The sequence below is a fragment of the Rhea americana genome, unplaced genomic scaffold, assembly GCF_003343005.1.
Source record: "Rhea americana isolate MKP2758 unplaced genomic scaffold, rheAme1 scaffold_116, whole genome shotgun sequence".
Taxonomy (NCBI): domain Eukaryota; kingdom Metazoa; phylum Chordata; class Aves; order Rheiformes; family Rheidae; genus Rhea; species Rhea americana.
In genome coordinates this window covers 2,330,434-2,347,419 of record NW_028185217.1, presented here as the reverse complement: position 1 = coordinate 2,347,419, position 16,986 = coordinate 2,330,434, and the positions used below count along the sequence as shown (strand labels likewise).

The window sequence follows — 16,986 nt, the reverse complement described above, 5'->3', positions numbered from 1 at the left end:
GGCGAGGCGAGGCGGCGCGGCGGCCTCGTTCCCCCTCCTGCCACTCCCAGAAGCGGCTTGTTTGTGGGAAGCGGCCGGTGGGGCGGTGCGCGGCTCCTCCCCCCGCCGCGCAGTGACGAGCGGGAGGCGCTCTCCGGGCGGCGGCGCGGCCCCCCGGGCGCTGCCATGGCAGCCGGGCCCGCGGGAGGGTTCTCCGCCGCTCTCTACCCCTGCCCCCCGCCCGAGGAGCGGCGGGAGAGGCGGCGGGAAGGCGGCCCGCCGGCCGGGCGCGGGCAGCGGCACTGGCAGCGGCAGTGCCTGCCGGCCGCCCTGCGGGGAGGAGGATGCCGCGCCGAGGGCTGCGTCTCCTGCGGGGCCCCGCTGCTGCCCGCCGTTGCGCGGCCGAGACCTCCGTCCAGGTAGACTCGGCGCGGGGGGCGCCCGGCGGTTCGTCCGGCGCTGGTGAAGGGCTGGCCGCGACTGACAGCGGTTCTCTGTTCATCTTGCAGGACTTCAAGGTGGGGAACCTCCTGGGGAAAGGCTCCTTCGCTGGGGTCTACAGAGCGGTGTCCCTAAAAACCGGCCTTGAGGTGGCTATCAAAATGGTAAGTTAGCCTGCGGGGAGCACAGTGTCCCTGCGAGGCTGAACCTGTGGCTGGGCATAGCGGTTCAGTGTCAGTGCCTGGGTTGCCTGTTCATATGTAACAGGTGTTCAGATTAGGACTCTGTCCTGAAAGATGTAGTACAAGCAGAAAGACCATATTAATAATTAATGGGAATGTTCGTGTTGTTATTAAAAGAAATTGAGCTCAAATAGTATACCCTGGTTGGCCAGGCAGACCCATAATTCTAGTTAAGAAATTTGTGGTCACAAAAACTTGATTTGGATTTCATTTGGCTGTAGGGGTCCTGAACACATGGAACAGCTTGCTGCCCTGTAGTGTATGTTAGCCTTGGAAACTTCCCTGACTGCCTAGAGAAATTATTTCTTTGTGAATGAAACTAGTTTTTTCTAGGGTTATCTGTAGCCAGGTTGTCTTACAACTTGTGAAAATACTTTTATTTAACTACCTTTTTCTAACATTAACTATATTTAGCCTATCTGCCTGACAGAATTATGAAGAATTTTTTTTTAAATTAGTGTTGGTGTTAAACATGTTCATGTTTGTCTGCTTTTGAACCATCATGTTCCTCTACTTTTTGTAAGGTACTTGCATGTTAAAAGCATGTAGTAGGTRAAGCTATGTGAAAGCTGGCCAATATTTAAGAGTTCTTGAATTGAATGTACACTGAATATCTAAAGCTTCAAGTTCACTTGAAATTAACATGTACCTAATCAATGCTGTAGTGTTTGAAAAATTGTCTTCCATTTGCAGATAGATAAAAAAGCTATGCACAAAGTTGGAATGGTACAGAGGGTTCAAAATGAGGTGAAAATACACTGTCAGCTGAAGCATCCATCTATACTTGAGGTAAGAACAATGTGTTTCTGTACAGAGGACTGTATAGAAAGTCATGTGACTTGCTATATATTCTGCAGAATATTTTAATTTTGATTGTTTTATGTTCTAGCTTTATAATTACTTTGAAGATAGCAACTATGTGTACTTGATACTTGAGATATGTCACAATGGTGAAATGAGCAGATACATAAAGAACAGAAAGAAACCCTTTTCAGAAGAAGAAGGTGAGCTTTTTTTCTACATAGCTATCTCTTTGCCTCAGTATTTTGGCTTATTCAATAAATATTTCATTCTAGTGGAAATATTTAAAACTGTTGTCACTCCAAAACAGTTTTGTATAGTTTGTAATCTGGTGATAAGTGATAATATTGAGATTAATCTAGAGATAAATTATATCTATTCACTTGAATATCTATGTACTTTCTGCTTAAGCCACTTACAGCATCTTGTGGTACATAAGGTTTAAAAAAAAACACATCAGTGATCTTAAGGTAGAGCTTACTTTCGTACACCAGATTACTTTGTTAAAGTGTAGTTTAAGTGAGAAGTTCCCTTTGAGAAAACTGGCACATTCTCATTCTGAGCTTTATTCTTTGTATTATAGATTGGTACCTCTTCATCTCGATATTGCTGTATTACATGTTACCAGTTAGAAAACCTTACAGATTCTGACTTGTCTTATATGGTAGCATTATATGGAAATACTTACTGTATTTCAAGGTTTATGTAGAAATGAAAATAATGCAGTTAACTGTTTACATGTAGCTTCTTAAGGTATGAGCTTGCAAGAAATGCTAGAATGAAATAACCAAGTTACTATATACAGTGTTTTAGGGCACAGCAAAAAGCAAACTGTTCTGGTTCCAGCCGGTCTGGATTCAGTGGTTATTGTCCCTACAACTCCCCAAGTTTATGTGCTGGTCACCACTTGCACAGGTTATTCCAGTTTACCTGCTTCTCTATTAATTTCTAATCTGTTTCTATGGAACTATGAAATATATAGATTTTTCTGAACCTAGATTGGAACTAGATTAAAGGGATACTGATTTTTTTTTTATTTAATTTAGATCTGCTGCTGTGGAAATAGTTTAGTTTATGGTGCCTTGGTTCTTAAAGCTGCTAAGCTATTGCTTTGGATGAAAGTCTGTTCCTTTGAGGAGTGGCTTCTACTAATATTTTTTTATTCCACAATCTGACCTCTCAAGAGAGGAAGAAGGACTATAAATTGCTTGCTCTAGAAAGAATGATTCTTAAATTGCTATAATTAAAACATGATGATAGATAATGATCTTTCAGTCTGGGTGAGGTTTTATTAGTCCAGCTCTAAGCTAAACCTTTTGAGTATTCCCTGAATCGCTAATATATTGGAGCAGAAAAATCTATCCCAGTATCATGAAAATAGAAGATAAAGTTGAAATACTGCCAGCCTTCCCAGTTTGCTAATGATTTTTTTTAAAATAGTTCTCATATTTTATGAACTGCACATATTGAAGTTGCTTGATTTGATGTATTTGCTCTTCTTGAAAATGAGGAACAACTTCATTTTTTTAAACTTTCTAGMAGTTAATTTTAGATAAAGCTTCAACCAGTTTAAAATATTTCCAGTCTTTAAGTTATTCTATTATCAAAGAAACAAATCAGATTACAGCATTAGAGAGCATTCATTTATGGACTGTTCTAGAATATGGTTGTGCTGTATTGGTTAAAAGTTGCATCAAACGAAAAAGTGTCATTCCTAATCTCATTAGCCTGGCACTTAAATACCCATGTAACATCTTCCTTATTAAAAAAAAAAAAAAAAAAAAAGGCAAGACCAACAGCAGACTTCAAAGTTAGTATTTTTATGACTATGGCTTCAAATATACCACTAAAACATCTATTCTTGTATTTTGACAGCCCGACACTTCTTGCATCAGATTATTACAGGTATGCTGTATCTTCACTCTCACGGAATATTGCATCGGGACCTCACCCTTTCCAACCTCTTACTCACCAATAATATGAATGTCAAGATCGCTGATTTTGGACTAGCAACTCAGTTGAAAATGCCTCATGAAAAGCATTATACAATGTGTGGAACTCCTAATTACATTTCTCCAGAGATAGCCACCAGGAGTCCACATGGACTTGAATCTGATGTGTGGTCTTTGGGCTGTATGTTTTACACTCTTCTGATTGGAAAGCCACCTTTTGACACGGACACGGTCAAGAACACGCTGAATAAAGTAGTATTGGCAGATTATGAAATGCCAGCCTTTTTGTCAAGAGAGGCACAAGATCTTATACATAAACTGCTCCGAAAAAATCCGGCAGATCGTTTGAGTCTTTCTTCCGTGCTGGATCATCCTTTTATGTCCCGGTGCAACTCTGCACGAAGTAAAGATTCAGGAACTTCAGAGGATTCTATGGACAGTGGAAATGCTACAATCTCTACCACTTTTACAGGCTCTTCTAGCCTCAGTACAAGTGGCTGCTTGAAGGAAAAGAAGAAGTTATTAGTTGGACAGCCACTCCCAAATAAAATTACTTTTTTTCCTAAAAATAAGAACTCTAATAACTCTCCATCTGTAGATGGAAGCAGTTCTTGTAATCAGTGGGGATCTCAGGGAAAAGAAACTGGCCTATCTGGCAGGGGAAGAGCCATGCAACTTGTTGGAGAGAGGCCACATTCACGCTATCTCCGAAGAGCCCATTCTTCTGACAGGTCTGGCACATCCCATAGTCAGACTCCAGGAATATCAAATGTTGCAGAGAGATGTCACTCTATGGAACTGCTTTCCAAGCCTAGAGTAGGAACAAGGGAAAACACAGAATGCTGTTCACCTGCAAACAGCTATACTGATATGGGAGAAATATTTAAGGAGAAGACTTTGAGTAGTTCTGGTTCTTTTGAAGGACAAATGTCTCCACCTGTGAAAGATCAACCACAGTAAGAATCATTTTTTAAGACAAAGTTTAGAGCTGCCTTATTCATTAAATGTATATATTCTTGTAGAACTAAGTTGTACTAAATGCCAAAAGTCTCTGTGGTTTTAGTTTGAATACCAAATAGAAGGTGGTAATTGTTGCTGTAGCTGTGTAGAAGTTTACCTTCCCACTGTCCCTATTCCAAAAATTCATAAATGTGTATCAGCTATCTTACTGTAGCTTTTCTTCATCCTGATAATACTCTTCTACTTATTCATTTCCCTTCTCAGGAGGTTGTTTCATTCTCTGTGGTACTTGCAATAGGGATTGTTGCTAATAAATGTAGAAGAGACATGGATTAAGGAAGACGGCCTTCTGCATAGCCTACCAATGTATTTACTTGCTGCTGTGATACAATGTTTTATTTCACTTGAACTATGCTTTGTTGCTAGACAAGATAAAGGGAAAGAACAAATTATTGAAGTACAAGTTCAGGTGATGGATTAAAAAACCTGGCAACACTGCCAAAAAGAGAAAATGACACTGAAAGCTAACTGTCTGAAACTTACTTTTGTCCTTTACTTTTAGTTGTAGTATGTGGATGAAAATCCTGGTATCTCTTTTCACACTGGACTTTCCCAGCTTATACCTTCCAATTCTCAAAGTATCAAACGTTACAGGGGACGCTAGGAGTTTTTTCTGTGTTGCTGGAGACCTGATCATGCTTTTCTTGTAGCATTATGCAACAAGAACTGTTCTTTGTAGTGCACTAAATCTGTGTACGCTCAGAAGTTGTATTGCTCTATTTTCTTAATGAATGGATTATCAAAGAACATTTTCCTATTTAAATATAAGGACTACTGTATATGATAGCTTTTGCATTCTCTTCCATGTTAGCAACTGCCAAGTGGCTGATGGATTCATATTTGTTTTTCTTTTTGCTAATCTCTTCAGCCAAAACGCAAATGTGTGCTTTGCCCTGTAGAAGGAATAAATGGAGTAAAATATATATTCTTGTGACTTACTATATTTCATATAAACTCAGACTACTTTAGGTAATAGGACTGCCTACAAACTTCAACTGCGTATTCATTACTATACTAAGTGAGATCCATTGGAATCATGGGCCAAATCCTTCAGTCTTCTCTGAGAGTGAGTGTTTCCTACACTGTGGACTGAGAACTAGGTGTAAGGACAGCTGCTGCTGGCAGCATTATCAACAGTTTTTCTTATTTAAGTGACTTCCAACATTCTACTGAAGGTGCTAACAGACTTAAATTTGTACTAAAGATTACTAATAATTTTTCTTTTTATTACTTATGGAAATAGTGTGTTTTTGTTATGCTTTACTTGCTGGGCATTATTCATGAAAACAGAAGCATGTTCTGTGCCATCTAGAACAACACAATTCCACCTTTTTTAAACATTCTCGAAGAGTTGTGGTTTCTATAGCTGTAATATCATAGCTTTTGTTTTGTAAGTGTTGATATGTGTAATTTCTATTTTGCAGCTCAAATTATCTCTGCCCAATGAAGCCCCATGTTGGTTTATTAGAGCAGAAGTCCCAGACTGAAACAATGCAGCAGTGGCTTGGAAGCATGCAAACAAATGGTATGTGTTACTAATTGACTATATTTTTGGCATTTAAGTTGGAGTAATAACATAAAYATTTGTAAATGTTTCTGTGTTTTTTCTAAATTTTACTTCTTCATACCTGTAAGAGAAGATGTATCTATAGATATGGCAAAATAACTGCTTCTGGAATATAAATACGGTAATACTGGCATCCTAAATAACAGTGATCRGATGTTAATAGAAGCTACTGAAGACCCAGACTTTTTTTTTATTCTGAAGAGCAGAGGAGATCCTCAACTAATGTGCACTGAAAAAAGTTGGCACAGATATTGAAAGAGGTACAATGACTTCAAGCATCACTCATCTATGGAATCATTCTTGAGCAAGAAAAGTGCCATTGAAAACATTGTGATTTGTTCTCTCTTGGACTAGGCTATAGGATTTTAGTTTCCTGAAACAGGAATAAATTTCAGATAGTTTTGTAGACGCTCTTCATCCCAAGCTACTGGATTAGTATGATCAACTGGATATAACTGCCTTCAGAAGAATGATGAAATTGTACGCTGTATTTAAATGACTAGCTCTCTAAAACAAAGTGACTCCTGTGTCTTTCAGTAATGTTAGTGAAAAACAAATACACAAAGAAGAAAATGTAGTCATAGAATCTACCTTAATTATTCAGTTGTGACCTGAAGTGCTTCTAAGAATGCATAAATGACAAAAAATTGGCAGGTGACTGGACAGATTCTTTAATTTAACTGTGCAAATAAACCTTAAGAGAAAATGGGACCATAGTGATCAAGAAAGATGATGAGGTTGCAGAAGGAGGGGTGGAGGAAAGGACAAAAGACACAGAAGGGAAGGAGGTGTTCTTTGCCACTCATCTTATTATATCACTTGCAAATGATGTAATTTAATCATAAAATTACAAATTCATTCTAGGCTTTTTTGTTCTGGTATTACTGGGCTCTTTCCCTTCCTGTCTACCAAGAATTGGAATCATATGACATATGGTTGGAATATACAGCATTTCAGCTATAATCCTACTTAATTTTTGGTTCCTTCTCAACTGTTCTCTATCATGGCAGGAGTATATTACTTGTTTGGTTGAGGCAGAGAGTTGATAAAAGGCTTAAATATCAAAACTAGAGCAGCAATTATAGGAAGATCAAATGTGAAACAGGTTGTTTTATCAAGTGACAGTGGAAATAAAAAGTGGACTTTGGAGTTTGCATTGAATTAACTTTTAAGTACTAAAACCTCCAGTTGATGCTAAAACACTACAGTTTGCTAAGCTTGAGTGAAGCTTAGTCCTATTAGTTATCTGAATGGAAGCTAACTATCTTTCAACAGATTAATTCTTGTTTAAATGTATATTTGAAATCTGTCTTTTTGTTGATAAATGCTTTTGCAAAATGATTGGTATGCGTTCATTTTAATGGTTACCTTAATGGAAATCTTGTAACATGTTATTTTAAATAGCACTGGAATTTTATTAGYACTGATGTTGACAGGACGTAATGTATCCACTCATTTAGGCTTTCTAAAATGTTATTTTTGAAAAGCTTTTTAAAAAATAAAATAGTATTTTTCTTACTGTGACTTCTTGAATCTACAACATGCTATTATGCTGCTTTCAGTTCAGCTGAGACCACCTGCAGACATAATTGGCAACASTGATGCACACGGAGGTTTTCGGTATCATCGGAGTGTACAGCAAGATGCATCAAGAAATGCATGGAACGCCTTAAAAGATGTAAGGAGTCCTGATGCATCCCTTGACTGCCCACATTCTATAAACCAGAGAAACCCAAAGAAATTCACCTCTGGACTTCTCTGCAAGTCTGAGAAAATTCAACCGTCTTCTGCCTGTGGTCTTCAGCCAACTTCAGAACAAAAGCAAGCCTGGGGCAAAGAACAACCAGTACATCAGAAACCTACGTTGCGAAGCATTGTATTCCCTCTCACTGCTCACAGGCTAAAACCGATCAGGCAAAAAACAAAAAATGCAGTGGTGTGTATCAATTCTTAAAACTTGAAAGAGTTTAAATATAGTGTGAATCTTTCTAAATCACTAGGTAATCCAGAAACATGTTTCATAAAAGTTAATCTTTGATATAAAGTTACATTAACAGGATGCATCATAGTTTTTGTGTATGGAATACTGTTATGCCCTGATCATAATAGGGCTTACCTGGCTCTGAGTTTGCTTTGTTACTCGTGAAGCCACACCGTGACACGCCAGGCTTACACCTTTTGCTCATGTTGAAGGATTCTGTTCTAGCAGCACTAACAGCAAAAGTTAGTGAAAGAACCATTTATAACTTTGCAGTATATGCTAGGAAGAAAAAAATCTGCTTTTTATAAAGTGTTTGTGGAAGAAATGCTGTCTCATCCTGTCAAAAGGTAAGGGTTTTTTTGTTGCTATATCTAACTTGTATTTTTAATGTTTAGGTGAGCATTCTAGATAATGGGGAAGTATGTATGGAATTTCTAAAAGAACACCATTCACAAGAATTTGTGAAAGAAGTTCTAAGAATATCTTGTGATGGAAATGTGGTGAGTACATTTTGGATTTCTATATTGTCATATTAAGTACTTAACAACATTCTGTTCTTTGGAGTTTTTTTTYGTCAACAAATAATCACTTCATGAAGATCAACAAAGCAATACTTAAATATGCATAGCCATGAATTTGATCTTTCTTCCATAGTGCAGCCATACCAATATAGGTACCAAGCAACTACTTCAGAGCAAAATTGAACTTATGTTTTTGCTGGACTTCACTTAGGTGAAGYGTTGCTAAAAACTGCTGCTGTTCTCTGATCACTTAGAGGAACAGAACACTTGTTAAATGATGGTAACTGATTTAACCTAAATTGTGACTTATTTCCATAGCTGTTAAGTAGGGAGTGCTACAGTAAGTTGCAACTATAAATGTAATTTTRTTGTTCTTTTGGTAGATTGCAGTTTATCATCCAAATGAAGGAAGAGGCTTCCTTCTTGGTGACAGACCTCCTGCTCCTCCTGAAGACATCTGTATGTATAACTTCGACAACTTGCCAGGTAATGAAGTTTGTTTTAAACTGAAAATGATCAATGTGCTTTTTAAATGTGTCTCTTCCGAGACTAATACTAGTTTTTAAACACTACTTTTCAGATAGTCAGAATAAAACTCCTTCCAGAATAAAATTCAAACTACAGTTTAACTGRAAATTGTTTTTGAAACTTTACGAGAAAGTGTAAGCCTGCAGGTTGAAGCAATTTTATATGGAAACTATATGGAGTTGCAGCACTTTCCTGTGTTGTTGATGTTCTGAACTGTGTTAATTGAAGAAATAGATATTGAAGATAAATGCTTTCAGAAAACTGAGTGGAAATAAACTTACCTTCTTTCAACATACTTCTGTAAAGTACTTAAATATCGCTCACCATTTTTAGGTAATAGTAAAATGAAAAGTATATACTTAAAATAATTTATCTCAGAATTTGTTCACAGTGTTTAATCTGATGACTTTCTGATAAATATTTTTMTTTTTTTTAGAAAAGTACTGGAAAAAATACCAGTATGCAGCCAAGTTTGTGCAGTTGGTGAGAACAAAAACCCCCAAAGTTACCTTCTATACAAGATATGCCAAGTGCATGTTGATGGAAAATTCACCCACTGCAGATGTTGAAGTTTGTTTTTATGATGGTATGTACTCCGTTTTTGCTGTTTATGCTAATAGTTAAATCATTACAAAGTTGCACTAAAACATTGCCAAATACTAGTGAACACTTCAAGCTGAAGAAAATACTAGGATTTTGAGAGTTTTGCCACTTGGCTGTAATTCTAGCATCCACAAGTTAGTTTATTCATTAGTTCCTTGCTGATAATGTCCTTTAAGGAATGCATATTACAAAGGTGGTGTTAACCCTACCTTATTCTCCTTTGTGAGCTCTTCTCTCTGTGTTTGATGGTTAGCTACTTCAAATGAGAAGGTCCAAGCTTTCCATTGTCACTGAGGCAATAATATTACTGAGAACATTGACTGGAAGAAGGGATCAGCTCTCTCTAAGTCTGCCTTGGATAAACTAGAATGCACTGACTACTATTTTCTCACTGTAGACTCCTGTGATCTAGTTTGTGATTTGCCACATGCACACCCAACARTAACTTCAGTCCAAAACAATTTTTTGGTCATAAATAACAGCTCTGATCCACTGTGGTACAGGTATTGGAAGAACAGGAGTCTGTCTTTAAACCATACGCAAATACTAATAAATCCTACTTAATTGATTTTTGGCAATGCTGTTAGACATTAATTTTGTCTCTGATCAAAGTTTAGAAAGACAATTCTTAAATTGTAATGAATGCATTATTCATTCTATTTTACTAGTGATCTTCAGTTGCCATCAAAGGCATTCCGCATACCATTAATATCATAGATCCAATTTAAGTGGCTTTTTGCTCCTGCTACCACAGAGCTCATCCAGTAGTGGTTTTAGTCTTAAAATAATTCTTAACTCAGTAAGACCTATTCTGCTAGAATGTAATGGCAGAAATGTGTATTTCATGGATACTGATCCTTTACACAAATTAGACTTAAAACTCTCTTCTGCAGGAGCAAAGATACACAAGACAGCTGGTATGACTCGAGTGATTGAAAAATCAGGGAAATCTTTCACTTTGAAAGGAGAAAGTGAAGCAAGTATGAAGAAGGAAATACAAGTATATATGGATCATGCAAATGAGGTAAATGGTTTTTATGTAGGACTTAAGTGGAAAGGCAGCCTTCTGAAAATTCATATTTTTCACAAAAGTGCTTCTAAGTTGCTTTTCATCATATTTTTGATTTTAGTGATGAGGGRTGGTAGAGTTGTGTTTTCCTTTGTTTTTAAGAGCAAATAGCAGTGTAGRGCTAATGCTCTCATACAGTGAGGCTTGCTAAAAAAATAAATTCTGWCTGGTGTGTAAAGCAACTCTGCCTGTTTGGTGAAGGGATTAAATTGCCACACAAACTTGCTCTACATAATTATTTAAAAAGCCAGTTTTTCAGGGGCTGGCCTGCCTGCTATGCTTTCCTCTGTGTTTCATGTCACCCAATTAGTGGTCACAGAGTAATTATGTCTGTGAAGTTGGGAATTAGAAAAAGTATACTACAGATTGCCTATTCAGCCTCCCTTCTGTTCTATTATATTTCTGGAACAGAAGTATGGTCCCTTAGTGTCTTATTAAAAGACGAGGTGGCGTGATTAAGAACAGTCCCAGATGTGCTGAAATTACTAGGGAAGTCTTGATATAGTATAGCTTTTTGGATTGCCTTTGTGGTTCACTAGTGCATTAATTATCAGTATTGCTATCAAAGAAAGCATTTCCTTGCACAGGCTTACCTGCCACACTGAAAATGTATAAAACATTTGTACTGTTTTCAGTTAAAGATTGTAACAAGCTCATTTTAATTCCAGGGACATCGTATATGTCTTGCACTGGAATCTGCTGTTTTGGAAGAAGAAAAGAGGAGTGGAAGTGTTCCATTTTTTCCAATAATTGTTGGAAGGTAACATTGTCACTTCTAAAATATTTAGATACTTGAATGTCCATACTAACTGGCTTTCTGCAGCTGATGTTTGCAGAAGCCAGAGCTTCTTAACGAAAGCTGACAGTCATTGGAAAGATAATTATTGACAGCCTGTATGCACACCCTATTTTAGACCTGCAAACCCTCCTTTGATAAGAATATAAAATAAATTTGTGGATTGAGGCTGGTAGTGTAAACAAATCTAGACATAAAACTAGCATGTACAAAAACTGAAGTCTGCACAAGAGTTGTACTGTTAAGTGCTYCATATGGTTTGTAATAAAAAAGCCAGGTCTCTTCATGTTTTTAACTCCCTTTTAAAAAGAGAGTTAAATTCCTAATTTCTCTTCCTCCTCCTCCTCCTCCCCAGAAAACCTGGCAATACTGAATCGCCACAAGCTCTAGCACCTCCATCATTAGATGACACAAGCTGTATGAAAGAAGTTATGGCACTGGATGGAAATATGGCTGTCAGCTGTACTCCTGTTCAAACTCCAGATGTTACTCCTGTAAGTTCACAGGGACACACAGTGTGACTGGTAGTCCATAGGAGTTCAAATGTTGTTGTTTTATTTAAACTAATTGAATTAATTTTTACAGACAGCAGATATAACTAATATCTAGATTTAAGATCATCTGAAAAGTCTGTCCTTCAAAACTTTATCACAGGTGTTCCCCAGAAACATAACTTGGATTGTTTTCTCATGTTGCACGGTACTGTATTTGACTTGTCTTGAAGAGCTCTCTGATACACCTTCAMGCTTGTATATCAAATGGCAGCCACAAAGGGTATTAGCACATACAGTCATTGTTCTGAAATCAAGTGCTAGTTTAAAAACAAAAGTCTGTTTGCATAAATTTTTGTGTGTACRTAAGTACAGCCAGCAAGGCTTTGTCTGCAACTTCATCCAGCTTGTCTAAAAGGGCCTACTAAGCTTTAACTACCACATCACAGTCCTTATAGAGCTTCCATAGCTGAATGAATTACATTAGGGTCTTAGCACACTGAGTTTGTGTATAAAGTTTGTTGAACTTACATGGGCTTTGATCACCGTTCTTTTCTCGAGCACGTATTAGTGCAGAATATGCCAGTTTTCAATTGATTGAAAGAAAAATTCCTTAGGGCTTCAGAAATAGTATCATGGGTTTTTTTCCTTCCTCCATTAACTTAGTTACCCTTCACCAGAGTTTGAATTTGAGAGCTTGCTGCTCAAACTTTCTTTTGCCATACAGCAAACACTTATGTTTTTGTAAGCCTTTCAGAAATTACTGTTTGCTTCCTCTTCTGAGGTATGTATTTCTAAGGCAAATAACACAATGCCCAGCTGCCTTTCTGTGTTACTCTTGATCATTTTTTGTCAGTTTCTTTATGCTTGAACTGAAATGTATATTGTCAAGTACAGCTTCTTCCCTCTTTCAGGTTCCTGTAGTTATTTAGATTTCCCTTTCTTTCCTGACCAAGCTATTTCAGAGACTTCCTCTGACTTGCATCTCTTCACTGAACTGTGAATCTTAAACACTGCTAGGCACAGCATCTCATCTGTTTTGACTATTGGAAGAGATACCTGAGCAGTGGAATTTTATTTATTTATTTATTTTTGTTGAAGCGTACCTGGTTTTCCTAGACAGTAGTGATACTGTTGTCCTAAAGGCCTTCCCTGTTTGATCCCCTATAATTCTTAGGCTTAGGGACAAAAATGAACTATAACAGACTATACTGTAGAATTCCACAATAAAATGATTTTTTTCCCCTTCTATCAGAAATGTTATTCTTGATATAAGCTTCCACACTGCAAGGGAAAAGTGCTTTCTGTGCCTTGTGCTTTGTATTTCTACTTCATAAATGGTCAATATTCTAGTTTTCAAGTAATAGCAATACCTGTATCTTTGTAAAATATTAGCCAAGTCGTTACCTGAATGAGGGCTGTTTTATAACCTACCATGATTTGACTTTTTCTGAAGATGGAGAGTTCATTTGATAATCAAACAAGGAAAAAAAATGTTAAGTAGAAAAAGTCTGCTTTGGGAAAGCCGCTCTTCTCTGAATATGGGGAAGTAGCAGAAAAACTTGTCATAATGCTGGGTTTCAATATAGTGAAAAGTCATATGAAGACTTATTTTCTTTTTTTTAAAGACATAATGCTATTACACGAAGCATGCAGACTAAATCTCACTGTACATCTGATTAGACTAAAAAAGGTTTAAAAAAAGAAAGAYTGGTTTAGTGTATATAATCAGTTGGACTTTTGTTAAGGTTGCTAATACTGTGCATTCCTGGTTTTAGGTGGTATCATATGAAAAGTCTACATTTATGACGAATGTTACTGAAACTGCTTGCTCTTCTGTTCATCAAAAGGAATGCAGTCCAAATTCAGCCCAACTTTTAAAATCTGTCTTTGTGAAAAATGTTGGTTGGGCTTCTCAGGTGAGTAACAAATAACAATAAAGTAGGAAAGTCCATTCACTTTTTTCTATTAAATTTGAGATATAAAACTTTTAAATTATTAGCTTTATGCATTGTTTACACATGAAGTTTAAAGCTAGTTTAAATTGCCTGAAAGTTGATAGGTAGAAAGATCCAAATAAGGGAGTAAGATAATACCATGGTGAACTACATGAGTAAAGAAACTAAAATAACTGTTCAATTCTGTTTATCACAAATTTACTGTAATTACTATTGCCTATTCAGTTCTTTCATTAAAACTTGAATCTAGTAAAAACTGAAGCTGTTAGATTAGTGGACCAAAGTCCCTAAAAGCAAAGGTGCTGGGGTGGAATGTTTTTAACAATGCACACCAATTTTGTGCAAGAAGACTAAATCTGCCTATATGATAGGAAAATCTGTTTCCTTATAAAAACCATCTTTCTTTCCTGCAGTACATGTTTAAGTTTAGAAAATAATAGTTCTCTGCAATTTAGATAAAATAAGCTTTTTGTCCTAGCAGAAGAACAAACTACAGTTTATGATACTAAATAAAAACTTTAAAAAGTATGTAGGTAGGAACTGCCACAAAGCAATCCTCCTATTTCATGTCCAGCTCTTTACTATTTTTTTAGGAGCTGTTAAGTTAAAGGTACTTGTGTTTAATTCCCTTGAAAAAGATGACTAAAAGTGGATATTTGAGACCTTGGAAGTTCAGTTCAATTCCTGAGACTACTGCTTGCTTCAAAGCAGTACATGTACTAATCTTAATAATTGAAAGACTGATCTAGATACCGAAGGTGCTTCGATTCTGAAAAATCTCAACTTCAGTTGTTAGAATAATTCCAAATGTGTCATCTTGTATTTTAAGTCCTCAAACTATAATGCAACTTCTTTTATTAGCTAACCAGTGGAGCAGTATGGGTTCAGTTTAATGATGGATCCCAACTGGTAGCACAAGCAGGTGTTTCTTCTATCACATACACATCTCCAGATGGCCAGACAACCAGGTGAGCCTATTACTGCTATAAAAAAAAAAAAATCAGTTTTCTTTCATTATTTAATGAATAAGCAAAGAATTACCTAATGCTTTGACTCAATTTTGGCTGACAAATGATTTTGGAAAAAAAAACAAAACCCCCCCAAAAAAAAACCCACTGAGCTGCCCTACTACTTGGTATCTACTGTATAGCCATTGTTTGTTTATAGTTCTTAAAAGAAAGGGAGGATTGTAAATCAAGGTTTTAATACTTCAAAAAAAATTGTTTTTAAGGGTTTTAATTGTCAGGGTTTAGAAGTAATCTGCTAGCAGATAGTGTAACAAGTGATRCATAGATCTGGAGATTCTGGATCCAAGTTTTGGATGTCTTTTGGACACTAGCATTTCTCTGGCTACATTTGTAACATGCTTCCTCTGTGCAAAGTTCAAGGCAGTAATATACACTCTATTCAGACTAAAATATTTTTAAGTTATACTTTCTGAATCTGAAATACTGTTTCAGTTAAATACRCGTAGGGAAGAAAGGCCTGGACTTAAGCCTTCAAACTCCTATTAATGTGTCAAGATATATTTTCCTCTACTTTAGTGATTTGTCTATTTACAGCCAAATTTTGAAAAAATTATACTATACTATATATACTATATACTTATATATAAAAGTATATATACTATATATAYTTATACTATATTATAAAGCATTTAAATTTTGCATTCTTATTTGCCTTTCTAGGTATGGAGAAAATGATAAGTTGCCAGAATACATCAGAGAGAAGTTGCACTGTCTATCTTCTATTCTTGTGATGTTTACCAATCCAGCTGGTTCCCATTAATTAAAGCAAAGCAGGTCTCTGGATGTGACAGCTTAATAAAATCACTCACTKGCACTCAAGTAAAGTGACTGATTTCACTCAGACTATCAAAAATTCTTCTCAAAGCTGGTCAAAATTAGGAAGGGTTGCTTTATGTATTGCAAATTGCTGGAAAAGCATCTTACAATGCATATTCTTCCTGAATGACACAGAAACTTGCTCAAGTAAAATTTTGAGCAACTAACTTCTACGTAACCTCAACTTGGAAACTTCTCGGAAATTGTCTAAGTCAATATTGTGGTGTACTTTTTTTCCCCCACTGTGCTCACTTAGTGCCAGCAATCAAGGAGAATGCACCTGTGCTGTTGAAGTGTTTGTACTTGTAAATAACTTGTATTTTTACATCCTACAAGAAATATATGTAAATATGTATATGTTTTATAGCTGTTTTTATGTTTTTATTTTTGTAGCAGCAGCTTTTAACTTCCCTGCACAAGCATTTATATATATAAAAAAATAAATGCAGTGGTAATTGTCCAGATCTATTGGTTCATTTCATAATCAAATGATGGTGAGATGGTGATGTGAGAGCCTTTTCCTTTAAGTACAGAAGTTTGACTATAATAGAGTTGACCTGATATTGAGCATCCTCCTTAGGGATTCAGTGGATGGGTGAAGTTTGGGGAAAAAAAGTACAGAAYTGTTGCACAGACTTGCTTCTACTTAACTTCTTCCTTCCAAAAATTTAAACTGTAGAGCACTCTGTATTAATACACAGAGTTCTCTTTCTCTAAGTGATATATAGCTGACTAAAAAATTAAAGCATTTGATGGGAAAGCAAACTGCAGCACTGCACTAGCTGGGTCAGTTTGTCATTTTGCAGGAATTTCAGCAACTTAGCTACTTTATACATTACAAGTAAGTAAAATGCTTGAAGTATGCTATTACTGATGGTGATTGCATTCACATTTAAACAGATATTCACCCCACCATCTTCCCCTACTGTAGAAGGTGGAACAGGAACCCAGGGGAAAGGTTCTAGAGTCAGATCCACAAGCTGCCTGCAGGAAGGGTGGTGGGAGAGCATGGGAGGAGCTGACAGCACTTGCCCATCAGGTCTAGGCCCTATTATAAACAGGGAGCTGCAAAAGCCTGAGGAAAGAGATGTTCCAATGCAAGTACTGCTAGCCTGCAGGCTTGGGTTCACTCACAGAGTTGAATTAGCTTCCCCCCCCCCCAAAGCAGTCCTTTTATTCACTGATTCTAAGCG

The 16,986-nt window shown here is 36.9% G+C and overlaps 1 protein-coding gene across 1 annotated transcript; it reads left to right on the top strand.

Annotated features, from left to right (window-relative positions):
* Positions 1-488: 488 nt before the first annotated feature.
* PLK4 (polo like kinase 4) lies at positions 489-16,257 on the top strand. Its single transcript, XM_085318211.1, has 15 exons — positions 489-584; positions 1,356-1,451; positions 1,552-1,666; positions 3,339-4,371; positions 5,860-5,960; positions 7,565-7,938; positions 8,379-8,483; positions 8,888-8,990; positions 9,469-9,618; positions 10,529-10,659; positions 11,373-11,464; positions 11,856-11,994; positions 13,770-13,910; positions 14,811-14,917; positions 15,638-16,257. The coding sequence occupies exons 1-15, from the start codon at positions 582-584 to the stop codon at positions 15,735-15,737; spliced, it is 2,790 nt and encodes a 929-aa protein (XP_085174337.1). The 5' UTR covers positions 489-581; the 3' UTR covers positions 15,738-16,257.
* The last annotated feature ends 729 nt before the right edge of the window (positions 16,258-16,986 follow it).